The sequence below is a fragment of the Phialemonium atrogriseum genome (assembly GCF_030411735.1).
Source record: "Phialemonium atrogriseum strain 8032-3 unplaced genomic scaffold QBC33scaffold_50, whole genome shotgun sequence".
Taxonomy (NCBI): Eukaryota; Fungi; Ascomycota; class Sordariomycetes; order Cephalothecales; family Cephalothecaceae; genus Phialemonium; species Phialemonium atrogriseum.
Window position 1 is genome coordinate 76793 of NW_026848187.1, and position 19507 is coordinate 96299.

A 19507-nucleotide genomic window follows, 5' to 3' on the forward strand; every position below is an offset into this window, starting at 1 on the left:
CATCTAATATTGTTGCCGACACACTTTGTACACCTGGCACGGACAATACTGCCGATGCTGGCTGTGGGGGCTAACCCGCCTGCGTTCTGCCACGCTGAAGCACAAGCCGTCACCAACCCAGAGCCCGAATAATTAGCCCACCACAAAGAACACTCCTCAATTACCATCCCAAAGCCAGTCCTGACTTGGTAATACTCTTTTCACTACCTAAATCAATTGTGCGCAAATGGTGTTACTTTCATCGCGATTGGGCTTCTTTCCATCGAGAAAGCTACCGCTACCTCAACTTCACGACAACGCGTTGGACGAAAATGAAAACACCATCAATTGATTCCCTTTAATTGGTTTACCTCATTTCTTTCAATTTCTTCTGGTCTTCTCCTCAATTCCGTCGAGAACAATTGGCTGTGCTGAAATTGCGTGGTTAGGATGGAATTGCGCCAACCCTACCCAGCCGGGGTTCTTGGGACTGATAATTTGTGTGCACTGGGCCTTGGGAATGTGCAAAACGGCTGGGTGTCACGGGCTCTGGACCGGGAACTGCCAACCTCGACTGCATCTTCCGGCGAGCCTCCGCCGGACCCGGACCCGGCATCGCGGATATTGCGGGTCCCACAGCGCCGAGAGCGGCCTACCGATATTGCTGCCAGTATGTGGGGTCGCGGTGGACGTCGCTACCTACGTAATGGACAAGTGTATTGTAATATACATGCAAGGATCGTGATTTGCGATCCTTACCCGCATGCGTGGGAGAGATGCTGCAAGAGGGCACGGCGCTGAGGGTATAGAGAAACCGGCTTTCAAGAGAGATAGGCTGGCATTTATACAATACCAGTTCCCACCCTGTCGATGAGCTTCTCACGGCTGTTTCGCTGCCTCGCACCAAGCGAGCCGAAATACTTACGCCAAGCCAAAATGCTTCCGTCGTACGGTTACCCAGCACAGACGCGTGTCAACAGCCCAGCTGTCCTTCACCACGTGCTTCTTAGTTGCTGTGGGAGAATCGCAGGCAAAGCAGAGAGTTTCCTGCGCAGATCAAGAACGGAAATAAAATAACCTCCGGCCCGCTACGCTAAGGTTTTGCTGCGCAGGCATGAGTGCAGTGCGCGGTTTTGCGGGGAAATCCAGACGGCATTGTTGGCGATTGGCGAACCGAATATGCAAGCCGAGGCAAGCACCAATCTTTGGCTAGAAAATTAACTCAAAACCACTCATCGCATCATCGACAAGGGCCTTTTTAATTTCCATTCTCTTTTGGGTTGTGGGGACCTGTTGGCCGCCTTTTCAACACGGGAATATATGTTTTATACATGGAACTTGGCCTGGCATTGCCTGCCTTCATTCTCTCCATTGTACGTTGCCTCTGTCACTCGTCACCATGAAGGTTCCTTCGCTTCACTGGTCAGCATGGCTGCTGGCCACATCCGTGCTTGCGGGAGCGCCATTCCAGGGCAAACTCAACGGCTTTCCCGTGAATCCCTACGACCCATTCTGTGCCATGTCCTGCTTGCGGTCTTTGTCCAGCTTGATGCTCTCCTGCTCCAGCATGGGCGATACGGTTGGAATGATGACCATGTCGACAAGCTCAGCGTGTTGGGCAGAGAGTACGCCTTATCTGACCAGCCTTGCCTGGTGCATGCATACCAAATGTTCCGAATACAACATTACGAATTCGAAACTCGAGTATTTTTGGGAAACTCAAACCACTGGCCAATCCAACGCCGGGGAGATAGGTGTTCCACCGAAGTGGTCCTACTCCGAGGCGCTCGCAAGCGTCTCTAGTCTGCCAACAGTTCAACTCACTCCAAGCGACAAATGGCTCAACACCACGTCCCTAGTCTCGCCGCTTGTCTATCAAGAGCAATGGAATGTCTTGACAAGTGTGCAGCGCGAAACGGCACATGAGAATGCTTACGGGTAAGATCCTGCCACCCCTTCTGGCTGCTCCTAATTAGTCTCCAGTATGGTCCCAAATTTCTCACTTCTGCGCAATGTAGTATCGCAATGCTCGTCACTGGTTTCGGAACACCTATAGTACTTACGTGGATCGGATACCTGCCGTTCCTCGCCACCCTCTTCAGGAAGCTCAAGCCTCGTCTCGTCTGGCCGAGCCTCGTCGGCACGTACCAAGTCCGCCCGCTTCCTTTCCTGCTTGGCAATGCGCCTACTGTGGGCCAAACATTCTACATCGTAATGTTTCTCATTCTCAACATTGTCCTGACTGCGGTCAATTTCCAGTCTCGGCAGCCCAATGCGTGGTACTCGAGCACATGGACCGAGATCATGGCCTACGTCCTCTACCGGACGGGGGCCTTTGCCTACATCATCGCCCCTCTCATTTGGCTCTTCGCCGGAAGGAACAACATTCTACTCTGGACAACGAACTGGTCGCATTCAACATTCCTCGTGCTGCATCGCTGGGTCGCCCGTATTTTTACGTTACAGGTGCTCCTTCACTCCGTTCTTGCCGTGATCCTGTATAAGGCTGAAGGGACGTATGCCGAGGAAGTTAAAGCGCCATACTGGATCTGGGGCATCGTCGCTACTCTCTGCTGCGTCGTTCTTACGTTTGGTAGCGGTCTCCACGTGCGTAAGTACGCATACGAGTTCTTCTTGCTCGAGCATATTGTATTTTCCCTCATTCTCATTGTCGGCTGCTGGTACCACGCCTATGATTTATACAAGTACCTTGGCGGATACGAGGACTGGATGATCGCCGTCTCGGCACTCTGGATGTTTGACCGCCTGGGGCGTGTTTTGCGCATAGCCATCGCCGGCCCGCGTCGAGCCAGAGTCACGGTACTCAGCGAAGACTACGTCCGCGTCGACGTCCCCGGCATCCGCTGGGGCTCCGAGCCCGGCAAGCACGTCTATCTCTACTTCCCTACGCTCCATCCACTGCGGCCGTGGGAGAACCATCCGTTTTCTGTCCTGCAGACAGCTCTGCTGCGGCAGCAGTCCCACTCGCACCTCGGCTCCGACTCCATCAGCCAGAACTCGGCGAACCGGCCAGACGATCACCACGACATAGAGAAGACTACAGCCAAGGCGGTTACGGCTGTGCCGCACCACGCCCGTCCCGACATGGGTCTGACGCTCTATATTCGCAGGTCGGCCGGCGCGACCAAGCACCTGGCCGCACATGACAGCCTCTTCACGCTCGTCGAGGGCCCGTACCCGAATAACCCCACTCGCGAGGTCCTCCGCTGCGACCGCCTGCTGCTCGTGTGCGGCGGCATCGGTATCACGGGAGTTTTGCCCTTCGTCAACACTCACTGGAACGTCAAGCTAGCCTGGAGTGTTAGGGAGTCGGCCCGCTGCCTGGTCGAGGACTTGGACGGCGCGCTGAGCGCTGTTGCGGACAAAGAGGTTAGGGTTGGGAGCAGACTGGACGTCGGGCAGCTACTGCAGGAGGAGATGGAGGCTGGCTGGGAGAGAGTCGGTGTTGTTGTCTGCGGGCCTGGTGGGCTTTGCGACGATGTCAGGGCGGCTGTTGTGGCGGCTGGCAAGCTTGGAAAGACGGAGTTTGAGCTTGAGGTGGAGGCGTACTCGTGGTAAGCATTTCCTTTTAAAATGACGTATAGGAGACAAGAGGTTTGTAGCATCTACTATTTGTCAGGAGAAGAAAAGCAGAGTACCAATTCTAAGATCTACCATCCTGTGCCTACCTTGGCAGTCCTTTAACTTTTTCTGTGTTACCCTATATTTTGGTACAGTGGCGTGGCTATGTAGTTGCAAGACAACATAACCTCTTGCTTAACCGTGTTAGTTAGCATCTGCATCCAACAGAAACCTCTAACTCCAATGCACTTCCGCATAGTCTTAAGGTTTCCGCATACCCTCCTCAAAGGCTGTCTCTCGTCTCTCAGATTAGAGCTCCCGATGATTAAGATAGAACCTTGTTTACTTGGCTGCCTACACTGCCTTGCCTACGCTGTTCTCTGTAATTGCAGCCTAGTAATAAGACTTGTGCATGCAGCCCTTTGGTGTCCTTAAGCTTATAGAGCCGCCCCAGTAGTTTTGCCTTGGCCAGCATGACTGCCAAACCATTGGAGTAGTTGTTAAGCTCTACCTCCAAAACTCCAATATGGCCAATATTAGTGATTTTAGGTATGTTGACTCATGCTACTAGGCAATTAGTTCTCAGCCTTCGGTACATTCTACAATTAATTACTCTCTTTATGAAGTGCTTATACTAAGACAATCTCCACCGTCTCCGTCTCTGGAAACTGTGGACGGTGGCTATTATTCGGGTTCCCACCCGTGGGACACGCCGTCCCAACCCTCACAAACGCATCTCCCTCCTTGGCTTTCGTTACCAGCACTCCAGCCTGGTCCACATCCAACTTCACCCACCAGAGCTCTGTTGCGTCCCATTCTCTTTCGTCCGGCATGTCGATAACGCACTGGCCCATCCTCTTTCCCTCCGGGGTATGCACCTCCAGTTGCCTGTCCATGATCCTCCTATCTCTCCACTTCTCCCTCCGGAGCCAGACTTTGGGATTTGTGAAACTTTTGTTCTGGAATGGGCGCAAGACCACCTTCCACAGCCGCGTCGACAGCTTCAAATACCCGCCGCTAACCTCGCCGTATGGATTTTGCCCGACTGTTTGGATCTTGGCCTCCAGGAGATGAACATCGTCCGCAGGGGGCGCGACGTCGCCATGTGCTTTTTCCAGCTCCGAGGGATGGAGGTCCATGCGGACGGGGCCCTCGATGCTCGCCCACGACCAAGAGGGGGCCCGGTATGTTGCAGGTCGCCGCCATTCGGCGTCCTTTCCTGCGAACACAATGTCCACCCCCCACTGGAGGTCGTGCCAGATGTCCTGCCGCCATAGCCCTGCCAAGTATTCGTCGCCCGTCTCCAGCTGGAGCTCCTTCACGATGCCGGAGAGGGCTGGAAGCCTGTCGCTCTCCTGCGTCAACTTGCGTTTGGTAAAAGCGTTCACCGTCGACGCCCAGCGACCAAAGGACCGCTCGCGCTCCCGCAAGTAGTGGTACAAGGTGAAGGGGAGGCCGAGATGCTCGAGTGGATTCTCAGCTGGTTTATGGATCAGGCGAGGCGCCAGGAGGGGAGGACTGGGATCCTCGTAGTGTTCCACGACGTGGCCGTGCTCGACGTCGGTGACACTGTCGCACAGCCAGCCTAGCATCTCCTTGCCGTACACTAGCACGCGCGGAGAGAGCGCCATGTCCTGAAAACACCACGCCCTGACGTCCGTAGACTGTGGTTCTTGGAATGGCGTGTTCTTTTGTCTGTAGTCGACATAGATGGCCTCGAAAGTTGGAGTCATAGCACCTCACCTCGACCGGCGGGCCCGGTGGGAGAGTCCGCGGCCGGAAGATGCCTTGCTTGCTGTCTTCCGAGGCTCCGGAGCTGATGGTGAGGAACGCGTTGCCGTACACGCTGCCCATCTTCGCTGCCTCCTTTTCCCAGTCTTCCTTGGAGTCTTGCAATATGCAGAGCGAGTCTATCCATAAATATTCGATTCCGAGCTCCCTTGTGATGATTACCGCATCTTGGAAAGTTCGCGGCATATCCTTCAAGGGTATTCCCTTCACACGGTCCGGTAGAGTCACTGTGGTCGTCACCAGGGGTCGAGTTCTACCCCAACAATGGCTCAAAGCAATGTAGAACCCACGAGAATCCGGGCCCGCGATGCAGAGCTGCGGAGGATTGCTGTCCACGGAGATGTACCTCGTGGGGAGAAGGGGCGGCGGCTCAGAGGGCATTTCGACGTTGGAGTGCCACAGCAAGTTGTCTCGTAACTCGAGCAAATCCTCGCTGCGGTGATATAGCTGATAATAGCCGTCATCGAGCAAGCCGTCGCTCCCGCGCTTAAGGGTGTGTTCCTTGTTGCAGAGGATTCCTTTACTCAGGGGGGATCGTTTCTTCAGCGAGCTAGTATTTGTTAACTGCTCTGCGGCAACTTCCTCGAGACGCTTTAGATTTGACCCTTTGACGACTGGGTCTGGTCCAAAACGTGTTAAAGGGGTATCAAAATCCTCCGAGTGTGACGCCCGCATGGGAGAACTGGCTCTGGCACGCTTTAGAGGTCTGTCCGACGAAATCTCCGAAGATGAGGTGCCGAAGTCGGTTTCCAGACCAACTATTGGCTCAGTAGCGTCTGGAACCGTCTCGACGAGGGGTTCCACCACGGGAGGATCGTACGGGAGCTCAGATTTGGAAGAGCTTGACAGGTAACTCGGGGACCGGGCCCACGTTTCAGGTTCATCTGTCCAGCTGTATGGACACACAACTCGCTTGCAGTGTTTGTGCTCCGCCAAGCAAACCCTGATCCAGTGAGCAATGAGCTTGTAGCATGCAGCCGAGTTCGCTTGTGACGAGACGCGCCGCCCTGCGTAGGGATCCCCGTTAAAGATATCAATGCCTAGACGCATAATGAGCCTTCGTTAGTTCTCAGGGCTACCACGAGATATGACTTTTGCCCTTACGAGGTTCCCGGTAGACCGAGGCGCTCCCACGTTCCACCAATCTCAGTCCCAGCTGAAACTCCTCAGGCTGGAGTGAGCAGATGAGAAGCGTGGCCGGCGCCTTTGCCGTTCGCAACTCGTACAACTCTTGGGTATGACCAAGCAGGCGTTTCTCACTTTGGTCGCGCCCTGCGTTGGAGAGGTCTCTCAGCTTTTTGAGTGTTCTCTTTTTGTTTTCGAAAACCATGCCATCGACTGCCAGTCGGACTGGATAGTCCATGAACAGGATATCGTCATCCTCTTCGTCGTCTCCCTCCTCCTCTCTATGCTTGGCTTCTTGTGTGCGATGAAAGTCAACTTCTCTCCAGAGAATGCAGCACAGAGAGCACAGGCCGTCCTCCGCAGATGCTTGGAGAGCGTGGAAAGATGGCATGTGCTCGTAGCCCTGAGAGCGGTTCAGGGACTTGAGGGCGATGTTGTCGCATATAGTACAGAGCATGGCACCCGATACAGATGGGGTGACAAGGGGGGGGCAGAGTTTTCCTGCCCTTGCTTTTCATCTATCGTGTGCACGGGCTACCACCCCACAACCACCGCAACTTTGTGGAAGAGATACCTCATTCACCGCCTTCAGACACACTGCATTCGAACTACACATAATATTACAATGTTTCCTATATAGAATGTAAACTTTCATCTAGGTGTCTCTATTGTCTTGGTCAAAGTCTCCTCCTTGCGTTAGTAACTGGGGTTTCGCCTATCTTAGGATGTGTTTAGGCGATGCCCACTAAGACTGCTAGCGACGGTTGATAGGTTAGGGGTTGAAGGCAGTCTAAAATGTTTGCCTTCTCGCCTTACACCTCATTTTAAACCCTAGATAGGGGGAAGTATAGTTAACGAGGAAGAGTGGGGAGAGGGTATGGCGGCTTAATTCATACTACTGTATAGGTAGGTATAAGAGGATCATCTGGCGTGCTTCTACCAGTCGGCCCTATGAGAACAACCACCTATCTACATGTCAAAAGGCCAAATCGCGGGCGGGGGCGGGAACAGCCAACATCACTAGCATCTTCCGGGAAGCCTCCGCCGGACCCGGTATGGCGGACATTACGGGTCCCACACGGGGCCGAGAGGGCTTCCGACACTTCCGGCACACGGGGTCGTAGCAGCCGTTGCTCTCGCCGAGCGCCATGTCGCGCGCTGCGATGGTAGGCGTGACACGGCGTAGGAACTCCGCACGCCTGTGTGGTCTCAGCGGGACGCTCATGCACCAGTGCTTGTCAACACTTTATCCCTCAAACTTGGCAAAAACGCAGCCTTCGTTGTCTTTGACAACGCCGACGTGCCGGCGCCAGTGCTGTGGCCAATGGCCTCCGCTTTCCAGGCTTTGGATTGGGTAAACTGTAGACATGGGCCCGGGGGGGGAATGACTGGACCTAATGGTTTGGAAGCTCTGTCAGGTGAAAAGTGGAGGCACTCGAGGTGCGCCACTGTGTAATTTACTAAATACTTCACCGATAACCTGGTCATCTAAGCATTTGAGACAGACTGTTTCATCTAGATTTTGGTGCAGGAAATCCATATGCGCGACACGGTTTTGTTACAGAAGGGAGTAATTTAGCAGGGAGGGAGTACTTGGAGGGAGTACTTGGAGGGAGTATTCCAGAGAGCCGTGAGGGCTGCACTGATGGCGCGAAAACAGCCTGCCTGCTCGGATTATCTGCCATTGCCAGCCTCCATAGTTCAATGTCTTAGACAGCGCGAAGGAGCCTATCATGTAAGGCATTATTGACTCCCAGACTAGGAGATGAACGGTCTTTGCCGTCATGCACTAGCTAACACACATCGCGTTGTCTTACGGTAAAGTCGCGTCCTGGATGTTGGGTTATTGCTAGAGTTTGGCGAACCAGCCGAGTTGGTAGCTGGGGTTACGCTACTTGCAGAGCTATATGACAGGCTGCATGTGAAAAGATGTGAGAATCTTGTTTGTTAGCTATTTACTGTCTACATGTTTGAACACACTGATCCTGACTTTCAGCCTCTTGAGCTAGCTTGGCGTCATAGCACTTGGCTTTTGTTTTGGTTGCCGCTAGCACCTGAGTCGGTAATGGAAAGCAGCACCTTGTGGTTGCATATAGATGCCTTGGCCAAACTGCAGTTAATGTTCACCTTAGCAAGGGGGCATGGCACATGCCGGGGGCTAGGAGCAGAGCAGAGCAGAACCTACTGGTAGTATATGTATATCGTGCTAGTGAACGGGATGAGCGACTTGTGAATACCAAAGATGTGCGTTGGGATATGGAACTTTGCGATAGTTTTCTCATACCACAGATCCAAATTGGGGGAACATGCCTCTAGCTTTTGCCAATTCTGCCAAGAATCACCACCACCTGATTTCGATATCGCACCACCCATAGGTTAAAGGGTATCCAGGACGTCGTTTAGAGCAACGGCAGGTTCGCAGAGAGAGAGACTGCCAGCTGCACGAGGGCCTGTTTCGTGGCCGGGTTATAGATCATCGAGTCCCGGATCTCGTCCTGAAAGTCGCTTTCGCCGAGGTCCGACTGGGTGAAGTCGAAGTCCATGGGCTGGATGTGCAGCAGCTTCCGCAATCCCAGGGCCAGGAACCTGTCACGTAGAATGCAACACCACCACAGACGCTTCAGCGCGTTTTTGTTTTCCTGCGAGACGTTGTCTTTGGCGGGTTACTGATCGGAACAGGGTTGATGCAGCAACACCCTGCAGGTGAGGTCAGCCTTAGAACGTAGGGCGCACACCCTTTCCATGGAGATCTTCGCCCGCTTACAGGGCAGGATATGAAGAGCATGGCTTGGAATAGAAAGAGGGACATGCGTCTTTGTGGTGGTGAAGGTGGAACTGGGAACAAATACACCGTCTAGAAATTGAGTTTGTTTAACGACGGGATGATGAGGTGGATGTGACGGAATTATTGTCGCATGATCTTGTCCCGGGCAGATGATTATTTGTTAGTTAGATGCAATGTGCACAAAGAAGCTGGCAACAAGAGCAAGAGTTTGAGGGTAGGGAGGCAACACTCACTAGACACGGTGCGGTGCCACTTATGGGGTGTTCTTCCTCCTCCAAGATCGCCATGGCTGGGCATGCTTCATGAGTCGAGAGTCTAAGGGTTCATCGAGCCCGTTCACCGACCCCTTGTCTGTCAAAGAGGCGAGGAAATCCTCCAGTGGGTCCAGATTGTCCTCTAGACCCGACGGAAGCGGCCATGCTGAATCGGGGGTTGGCGTGGCGGGGAAAACAGAGCCATGCACTTCCTGCTGCTGTTGTTGTTGGGTCCACGGCTAGACAGGTTGCCTGCAGAGAAACGTCAGGTTAGATTAGCTACTAGAGCGACCTTCTCAAACGCGTCAATGCCACGACCGTGGCGAGATGAAGGCCCAATCGATTAAATCCCATTTGCGGGCCCTCGGCTTGACGACGCACTCCTGCACGTCCAGCCGGCAATTGGTGCACGGCGGGCTGTGAAGAGCGACATCGCAGCGGACCTTGCGCATCCTGTACGCAAGGCATGCACACCGGGCCCGCCTCTTGATCGAGCGGTCGGTAGTGCTGGACTCGCCCTGGTCAGGGTCTGTTCGTAACTACGATGCAGCAGCCTGGGGCATGGGGCATCCTTTATCCGTCATAACAAAGGCCCGTTTCTGTTTCTAGCGGTATGGGCACGGGGGGTGGTAGGTACAGAGTGCTAAGACGTGATTGTTGGGCGCGGTGCGTCGGCCGGGATTGAGAAGTGGGAGAATTAATGAATGGGATGGGGAAATGCTCTGCTAATTTGGCGGAAAACACTGGTGTGTGGAGTACTACAGGTGCGGCTTTGGCCCCGAACTCTGCCCCCCCGCCGAGCCCTCCACCCCAGCTACACATTGGAATGGCCGAGGCAAAGCTCCTCGTCTTCGTGTCCCCCATGCCACTATCATAGCCTGCTCTTCCGGGCAGCCGGCACATTTCCTCCTTCTTCATCTCCGGGGAGGTCCTGAAAACGCTCGAATAGTTTCAGGGCCTCAGGGTTCGCAACAGTCCCACTGACAGTCGCCTTCCGACAGCTGACGACGTGCTTGACATTGATCTCGCACTTCTTTCCGTTCACCGTGTACGGGATGTCGGCGACCTCGAAGACGAACTTGGGCACGTGGCGGGCCGTATACCTGGCCCGGACAGCGGCCTTGAGCCTCCTCCCCAGATCCGCCGTGTACGCCGCTCCGGGCCTCATCTTGACGAAGAGCAGAACCCTCTCGTCCGTGTCCAAGTCCCGCTTTTGGCCCACGCAGATGCTGTCGGCGATCTCGGGAAAGGTCTCGGTGACTGCGTAGATCTCGGCGGATCCGAACCGGACTCCCGATGGGTTGAGGACTCCATCCCTGTATCGGTGTCGTCAGATGAGGAGACTCTTCTAGAAGCAGCGGCAGCAGCTACCGCGGTACTTAGGAGGTGGGGAAACAGCGACTCACGATCTGCCCAACATAACGAGTCCGCCCGTGTCGGGGAGACGCTGTATATAGTCTCCCTGGCACCAGATGGAGGGCCCGTAGCGGTCAAAGTACGAGGATTTGTATTTCTCCCACCCACCCGGCCCGTGGAACCCAAGAGGCTGGCTAGGGAAGGGCTTCGTGCAGACCAGCTCTCCAGCCTCACCCGACAGCTCCACAGAGACGGGGTCCGTCCGCGCCGAGTCCAATACGTCCACCGCCATGCCGAGGGCCTTGGCCTGGATCTCCCCCGAGTATACCGGCAGGAGCGGCGTGCCCATCACGACTGGAAGAGTAGTTGGCCAATCACGAGTCAGTCGGAATCCCCTGATTTGGAAAAAAGCGCGCCCGGAGAGCACATACAGCAACCCGAAATGTCCGTTCCTCCGCTCATGGAGATCAGCTGGGCCTGCGGCGGGAAGGCTGTGGAATAAAACCAGCGGTAGAGGTCGGCTGATAGCACGGATCCTGTCGATGTCATCACCCTAAGCCTGCTCAAATCAAATTGTTCTCCTGGAAGGAAACAAAACCCCGTCAGTATATGGACTAATTAATTCTCCCTCCAAAAAGGTTTTAGGCGTCGAAGCGTCTACTTACGCGGCACAATTCCGTAGCTTCTGAGATCAGCGAGGTACCTTGGGGACGTTCCGAATATGCTGACTCTATAATGAATGTGTAAGCCACCAGGATCTTCCACTCCATTTTATTTTTGAGGCTTCGGGAGAAGGCGCTCGGAGACTGGTCTCATACCCGACGGCTTGTGTCAGCTGTAGTAATACCGTAGGGGAAGGGTGGTACGGAGAGCCATCGTATAGAAGCATCGACCTCCCGGATGACAGGTTGACAAAGTTCAGGACCCACATCACCCAAGATGTCTGTTTCTAAGGCGTTAGCTCCTGTATAGGATGGGTTACCTAGGTAGGAGGGTGAGGCAAAGTAGTAAGGGCTACGGGACTCTGCATACCGTAGTGTACTGGAATATTACGTCGTCCTTGCGGATGTCGTGTTGTAGAATCATGTCAGTCTTCACTTTCAAAGCAACACCCTGGAGATAGCCGTTGGTCAGTCCGTCGACTCAAAGAGCCTTGTGTATCTCGGGGAGGAGCTCACGCCTGCAGAGTGGACAATGCATTTTGGTTTCCCTGTCTATTATTCATGGCAACGATTCCAATTATTAGTGACTGGTCTGGAATAGAATGATGCGACTTGATTATACTCATGAGCTGCGTAGACTTACCGTCCCTGACGAGTAGAGGATAAAAGCCGGGTGAGAAAACGGGAGGATATTGAAACTCAGCTTCCGGCCTGAGTCACGGCGGATAAAGGACTGATAGGTGCATCCGCGATGTATCTTGGCCACGTTTGGGTTGAGGTTGCAGTACGGAAGAATCACGATGTCCCTTAACTGCTCATCGCTCCGACCGAGTGCCTGCGACCATTCCACTATGCGGGCCTCGAGCTTTATGAGCTTTCCGGCGTACATGTAGCCGTCGTCGGCGAAGATAATCCTAGGGTCGACCTGTCCGTAGCGGTGAACAATGGCATCGGGCCCAAGATCGGGCGACGAAGACGACCAGGCGGCCCCGATTGCCAGAGAGGCAAGGCAAAGGACCATTGCGTCCACCGAATTCGATATCACGGCCCCCACGACGTCGCCGGCCACGACGCCCGAGTTGACCAGGGCGTCGCGGGTTTTCCGCACACGGTCCCGGAGATCCCACCAGGTGACCTGCTCAACACCGGGGACGCCTTCGCGGGCGAAGTGGATTGCCACGTCGTCATCCTTGCCGTTTCGTAGAAGAAACTCGGCGACGTTTAGGGATTCCCCCGGGAACAATTTCGGAGGAGGGAAGAGAGGCACCGAAGCCGTGTCCTAATAGCCCGAAAACCAATGTCAGAATCAGTAATTAGCTGCATGAAAGGCGGCAAGCTGCTGGCAGCTTTGCCCAATAGAAAGTTACTCACCTCGCTTTCCAGCATGCGACTGGCTTCTGGTGATCCCGCCGGAGCAAGTCCAAGCCATGTGTATGCATCTCCCCAAAAGTCCTGCAGCGTTGCAGCATCGACCGACCATTGATAGAGCTCGTCATACGTCTGTATTTGGAGGTTATGTTTTGCATTGACATACTCGATAAACTTGGCGGTGTTGGTTTCGCCAGTATGACGAGGCTCCCACAGGGGGGTTTTGTGCTGATTAGCGCTCATGGCTAGTGATGGCGGACTACCATCAGTCCCAGTTGATAGTACCTTAGTAGTAGTAGTAGTAGTAGTAGTAGTAGTACAAAGGTATGCGCCGGACCCGTCAGCCTTCACCTGCTAAAGTTCGTTTCTTTTTGTACCCGTCCCCTCCTTGGCTTGCTTAGCGGTCAAGATAACCCCCCTCCTTGGCTTGCTTAGCGGTCAAGATAGCCGACTACTAGGACCGAGCTTACCGATTTCACCGATTTGACCGATTTCGCCGATTTCGCCTTGGCACTCTAGGCGCGCCACAACCAACTCAAGCGGGGTCGGCTTTGATTCCCACGTGCCACCGGACTACGAAGTAGGCACATCAGTACACTACGACCCCTGCAGATGGCGGCTACTACATCCTTCCCCGGTGATTGCAACTAGCCTGTACATACATATGTATGTGTTGGCAGAAGCCAAGCTCGAGCTTCCCCGCACGCCCCATATTAGGAATGACAGGATTGATAAGCTAATTATAGAATAAAGCGTACAGAAAAGAAGGGAAAGCGAAAGAGGGACCCCGGAGAAGGAAGTTGTTGTTAAGTACCCCAGATTCGCTCTATCCCCTAGTCGATCGATCGTCAGATATTGTAATGGCTAGTTTCAGTTCCGCCATCAAACTATACACACATAACTTGAAAATTAGGCAAAATATCTCAAACCTTTGTAAAATTCAGCCCTTCGCCGACCACCTTGTATTGTTGATCTTTGTCTAACAGTAGTTGCGCCGCTTTCTACTCCTTTACCATCAGATTGGCTCGTTGTTTCGAACGGGGCGTGATGGAGGCCTGGTACGGTTCTGGCATACAAACAACTGCCTGTGTATACCTCTCGGAATCCGGGATGATGGCTTGTTTTGTGACCAGGTTGATCTTGGGCTTGATGTCGAAGTTCCAGAGAATCCTGGCGATGCCGAGGAAAAGCGATTGCTCGGCAACATGAATGCCGGCACACAGACGTCGACCGGCGCTCAAGGTGAAGTTGTCCCTCCCGGCCGCATTCGCGCTCTGGGCGGACTCGAAAGCGCTCTTGTTGTCTCCCCAGTATCGTTCCGGCTTGAACTCCCTCGGGTTGCCATGGCGTTTTGGATCGTGACGGATTGCGTAGACGTTGTTGACCAGCAAGACCCCCTTTGGGATGACGACGCCCTGGCACTTGATGTCTTCCTTGGCCGCGTGGGACGCCGCTCCCATGATCGCTGTTGGAATCCACCGCAGGCTTTCCTTGACGCAGCAGCGAATATAGGGCAGGGCTTGGGGGTCTTCGATGGTCGGGGCACGGTCAGGAACGACCCGATCGAGCTCTGCCTGGGCCTTCTTCTGCACTTCTTGGAAGAGGACCATTGCCTGCACGAAGCCGCCGAGCTCATTGGCGGTGGTGTCGGTCCCAGCTTCCAAGGCAGCGCCGGCAAGGGTGGCTCCGAATATATCCGTGAACCCTTCTTTCTTCTGCTCAAGTAGAATATCCGCCGCGAAGCAGGGTTGGGCCCTGCCTGCTGCAAGTTTGGCTTTCACCTCATTCCACAGTCGCAGGTACACCTTGTTCTGTTTATCATGCCATCTCGAAGCCTTGTTCATCGTTGGCATCATCCAATGTGGGAGCCGCCTCAGCAGGGGGTAAATGTCGGCCAATGCCGACGTACTCGATTGCATGATCACGCCCATGCTGTCAACCCTAGGTATGTACATGTTAATAGCTCATTCAGTGCGGGGCAACATGTTTTACACGACCGCGACGGTGAAGGGGTAAATTACTGCTCGACAAGTTCGATCATCGTAGGATCATCGTGGGTGGGAGAACGGCGGCTGCAATCAGCACATCAGCATTTCAGCGCATCGCAGAAAAAAAGGGGGTTTGAGAAATACAACGTCGACACACCCGTATATAATGGTACTAAATACCGAGTTGGAGTACCTCTTCAGATGGAAGATGAAATCGTCCGGCTTCTGGAGTAAGTCGAACATCATCTGCTTATTCTCAACCATGGTGTAATTACCTATGTAACTTCGGGCCACTTGGATGTTGAGCATCCTTTGCATCAGCTTCCGCTGCAGACGCCACTTTGGGCCATTGGGCTAAATCGACATGTTAGCGAGGGCAACTCGGACAAACGCACAGCTATCCACCCTTCTAATCCTTTAATTACTCACCATGAGAAGCATGTGTTCTCCGCCCCCCAGGATTTGGTGGCCCACATAGTGGTCCCCCCTCTCGTTAGTCAGAGCCGAGCGCTTGTCCAGTATTTCCTTGACAGCAACGTCGCTGCAGAGGACGACCATGGGCTGGGGACCTAGCATCAAGCTGAAGACTGGACTGTACTTTTTGGACTAAGCCAGATACTGCTTGTGCGCGTCACGAGTAGGCATCTAGAAAACGAAACCATGCATCAGTTGCCGTTTCCTGAGCTGCGCATGCTGTCGGGAAATTCTTGATTAATTACCAGAAGCAAATTCCCTAGAATCGGGACGGTTGGTGGGCCTGATGGACAGTGGGCAGGTCTGCTTCACAAACGTAGGATCCATATTACGAAGAATAACAGAGGGAGCACAGCAAGGTGCCAGAAGTGGAACCCGTCTTTTGGGATCAGGGCCTTTGTGAACTTGATAGGCACTAAAGTGGCAGCGCTTTTCGACATTTTCGCACACGAAGAAGGAAAGGAACTCTGAAGATAGGAAACAAACATGGGGCTAGAGGGTACGGGGTTGACGTCTAAAATAGGTATTTGTATATACCCTAGGGGGTGCAGGCAAGGGGGGAAGGGGGGAAAAGCAAACCTGGGGAATCAAGGTGCGTGGCTCAGCCCCTCGTGTAGTTTGTGGTCAGGAGAAACGGCGATAAGGATAATGATCGTGACCCCGGATCGCCAAGTTGTCATGGAACACTTGCCACTTCAATGTTGGGTATTGATTTAGGTGTCCATTACTGCGCCTACCCGAATTTTGAGGCTTGGGTTGTATGCAGATCTTGTACTAGATCTACCGAAGACGATGTCATCCTCATTACCGGCGTTATCATTGGCTTTCCCCATTGCCTTGGAGAAGTTAAGCGAGACTACCTAATCGCCAAGATTGCCGAGGCCTCTTACCTCCAGCTTCTCCAACAAACTGTGCTCCACAGAATGCCAGCAATTCCAAGCGTGAACCCATTGCTATCACCAAATTCTTTTCTTTCATGTCTATCCTTCATTTATTCGCAGGCCGAAGCCGATTAGTAAAGTCTGACATGGATCGCCAACGATCTACCTGTGTCCCGAGCCCGGCGCTGAACCCGAGCCCCGGCGCTGAACCCGAGCCCGAGCCCGAACCCGAACCCGAGCCCGATTATTTTATTTGGGATGGGGGGTTCCAAAACTGTTTTGGGGGATGCATTTTAACGGAGCCTAATTATTAAGTGTCCTGTCCCCGCGTTCGGCTACCAATCACTGAGTTGGGATTACCAATCCCTTGGCTAAGGCAAGTCTGAGGGGCTGGCCACACGGGGTGGGACCTCCCCCAATATATGAATACCGTAGCTGAGCTGCGTTTCTGCGCAGGTCAGGCTAAAATGGGAGCGAGGACGTTGGTACGAGACTTCTAAGCCTTGACGAAGTTTCGAGGGGAGGAGTGAAGAAGAGTAAAAGAAGACTGGAGCTAGTAACTTAGTAGACCTATAAAAGGTTTACACATAACTATATATCCATATTATTTCCTTCCAACCCTAGGCTTTTGGCCTGCCAAGACCAACTGGCTCTAAGGTTCTCAAAGATGCCGTCACTCTTCCAGAAAACCCTTCACCTGCCACTTGCATACCTGACGCCAGCCACAAAAGTAATGCAGCTTTTCTCCATTCGGTCCCTGGAGAGTCATGTCAGGTTCAACACGGTTGACGGCGCCGAGATCGTCACACTGCCGACAAAAGGGAAAATGAAGTAGCCAAGAATATTATCAGGGAACTTAAAAAAAGCATGTCGTTGAGCCCTCTCGTGCCCAGGTTGCATGTGATATCCGAGGAGGCCAAGATGGCCTAGATGCCTGGTTGAACTCCCACGGGTGTCGTCTTGGGCTCTGGGGCTTTGAAGGAACGAGAAGAATTCTCGCTAACATCCTCCCGAAAATCCTCAAGAGGCCTGGCAAGTGGAAAAGTGAGCGGCAGAAAAAAGAGAACAGGAAGCCAAAAAAAGGGCGGAACTGCGGAAAGAGAGCCGAACGGGCAGAAAAGGCGACAACACGAGCAACGTTATCAGCTGCAAGACCTTAACGTAAGGAAGAGATGGCAGCGAACTAGGTTTTAGGGACGCATGGTTGCTCCTGATGCGGATGAGCATATATCTACTCATAGCGTACTTTGCTAATCAGAGTCCCAATATTGGCAATTTCCACCCTGATGTCGTCGCCTGGTCCCAGGAAAATCTTTGGCTTACGCAGGATACCGACACCAGGTCCCGTCCCAGACATTATTATTGTACCCTTCTCTAGAGTTGTGCCCTGAGACAAGTATGAGATTAATTTGGGAATGTTGAATATCATGTCGCTGGGTAGACACGGTTAGCCGCTAGGCAGTATGAAACAGGGGCAAGAGAGCCAACGTCTCCTATTACCTGGTGTTGAAGTCTTGAACGACGTTGCCGTTGTAGATGGCCTTGACGCGGAGTCTGTGGGGATCTTTGATGGCCTCTTTAGAAACGAGTACTGGCCCTATGGGGGCAGAGGTGTCCAGCCCTAGTGTGCGCCGTAGCAGGGTTTCTCAGCAAAAGTGGACCAAATACGAATCGTCATTCAAGAATAATTGAATAATTCCGCCAGGACTAGCTCACCCTTGGAAAAGGAGACTTGGTTATTCTTGAACTGCTGTTTACGAGCGCTCACATCGTTACTACAGGTATAACCAAGGACATAGTCCATGGCTTCCACCTCGGGAATGTTCCGCCCTGGCTTGCCGAGTACAACGCCGAGTTCGGCTTCGTAGTCACTGGTCTCGTCTTGGACAAATCGGGGAATGATGATGGTATCAGAGGGGGAAGGTCCAATCAGCGCCGTTCGCGCCTTGATGAAAAGCATTGGCTCGTCAGGGATGGCCAAGTTGGCCTCCTGTGCGTGTTCGAAGTAGTTGAGCCCTATGCCGCGGATGAGAGGGACCTCTTCCATGCGCAGTGGAGACAGAAGCTAGGATAGACGATGCTGGGTCAGGAGCGGAGCCATGACTTGACTATTTCGAGTAATACCCTAGGATTTGAAACAATCTCACCTGCGCAATGTGCAAGACATGGCTTGTAACCTGGCCATCGAAGACGGTACCGGTCACGACCTTGACATCCACTTTGTCGCCTTTCTCGACTGCCAAACCGACATCTGGCCACTTTGCCGCGTCGACTTGTCCAAGGTGCGGTTGGCCATCCTCTTGGGCGATGAAGCGGACGGCATGTGTCCACGCGGAGCCAGCCATCCTAGCGAGAGATGGGCTTAAAGAAGAGTGTTGTGATGGATTCCGAAGGCGGAGGGGGCTCAATCAAGGCGGTTAGATGAGTCTCTAGTGCTTCCCGTCCGCTGCTTCTTAAAATAAAATGCTTTCTGGCGACAATTGATTGCTGGGCAGGTCTCCAACGCAGGACAGACAAATGGGGTGCGGCCTATCCGAAGGATCCGAATGCTTTCAAATCATCCGGCTTCGGGCTCGGGCTCGGCGTCGCACTCCCGTGGGTCGCTAACCCTAACCCTAGTTGGGCTGCAAAGTATATAATTACTGTATAGTATGTATTACATATCAGAAGGTGGCTGTCACAAGGCTCATCAGTCCCACCACCACCCGGTCCGGAGGTTTGGGCGAGCTCAGGGATGGAACGAGCCCGGAGCCAACAAGGTGGGGCCGAGCCTGAGGTTGTGCGGACGGGCCACCGCAGTTTGCTGGAGTGAATAAAACGCTTCCTTCAATCTCCGTTGGCCAGCCGTGTCGCGCCAGCCACCACTACGACTCTTTCAACACACTCTTCCGCCGAGTATGGCGCCCTCAACCGACTGTGGTGGTGCTGTGTGGTCCGCGACCGCATTCTCGGTATGGGGAATGCGCCGTGGCATCCAAATTCACACGCAGTCACTTCGACTTCCAAAACATCACCGCGTCCAGGCCTCAGTGACCTTGGCGACGGAGATGGAGCGCAGCAGCACCGTTCATGGCCCGAAGCAAAGCGGTGATTAGCCAAGAACCTCGAATTGCTGGTTGAGCTCTACATGGTGCTCGCCGACATCCTCGCGCTCGTCTTTGCCTGTCGAGATTAATCTCAGATGGCGGGAAGTCGGTGCTGATGATCCAGACAAAGTTCGCCGCTACGAGGGCCTCGACGTCTTGAAAAAGAGCAGTCCCCG

The 19507-nt window shown here is 53.6% G+C and overlaps 5 protein-coding genes across 5 annotated transcripts; 1 reads left to right on the forward strand and 4 right to left on the reverse strand.

The window, feature by feature from the left end:
• Positions 1-1292: 1292 nt before the first annotated feature.
• Positions 1293-3558, forward strand: QBC33DRAFT_603596 (uncharacterized protein; the record flags this gene model as incomplete). Its single annotated transcript, XM_060432188.1, has 2 exons — positions 1293-1917; positions 1998-3558. Exons 1-2 carry the CDS (start codon positions 1379-1381, stop codon positions 3556-3558), a joined length of 2100 nt encoding a protein of 699 aa, XP_060278146.1. The 5' UTR covers positions 1293-1378.
• A 632-nt stretch (positions 3559-4190) lies between these two features.
• Positions 4191-6934, reverse strand: QBC33DRAFT_582082 (heterokaryon incompatibility protein-domain-containing protein; the record flags this gene model as incomplete). The annotated part of the gene is made up of 4 exons (XM_060431313.1): positions 4191-4222; positions 4262-5276; positions 5311-6392; positions 6457-6934. 4 exons carry the CDS (start codon positions 6932-6934, stop codon positions 4191-4193), a joined length of 2607 nt encoding a protein of 868 aa, XP_060278147.1.
• Positions 6935-10387: 3453 nt separating this feature from the next.
• QBC33DRAFT_462478 (acetoacetyl-synthase) lies at positions 10388-13145 on the reverse strand (the record flags this gene model as incomplete). Its single annotated transcript, XM_060425068.1, has 9 exons — positions 10388-10832; positions 10923-11226; positions 11304-11453; positions 11538-11602; positions 11691-11815; positions 11905-11985; positions 12051-12086; positions 12178-12813; positions 12906-13145. 9 exons carry the CDS (start codon positions 13143-13145, stop codon positions 10388-10390), a joined length of 2082 nt encoding a protein of 693 aa, XP_060278148.1.
• A 758-nt stretch (positions 13146-13903) lies between these two features.
• QBC33DRAFT_564265 (cytochrome P450) lies at positions 13904-15448 on the reverse strand (the record flags this gene model as incomplete). Its single annotated transcript, XM_060430351.1, has 4 exons — positions 13904-14843; positions 14924-14974; positions 15048-15244; positions 15320-15448. The coding sequence occupies 4 exons, from the start codon at positions 15446-15448 to the stop codon at positions 13904-13906; spliced, it is 1317 nt and encodes a 438-aa protein (XP_060278149.1).
• A 2003-nt stretch (positions 15449-17451) lies between these two features.
• On the reverse strand, positions 17452-18590 carry QBC33DRAFT_603600 (uncharacterized protein; the record flags this gene model as incomplete). Its single annotated transcript, XM_060432189.1, has 4 exons — positions 17452-17678; positions 17746-17866; positions 17962-18310; positions 18393-18590. 4 exons carry the CDS (start codon positions 18588-18590, stop codon positions 17477-17479), a joined length of 870 nt encoding a protein of 289 aa, XP_060278150.1. The 3' UTR covers positions 17452-17476.
• Between the last annotated feature and the right edge of the window lie 917 nt (positions 18591-19507).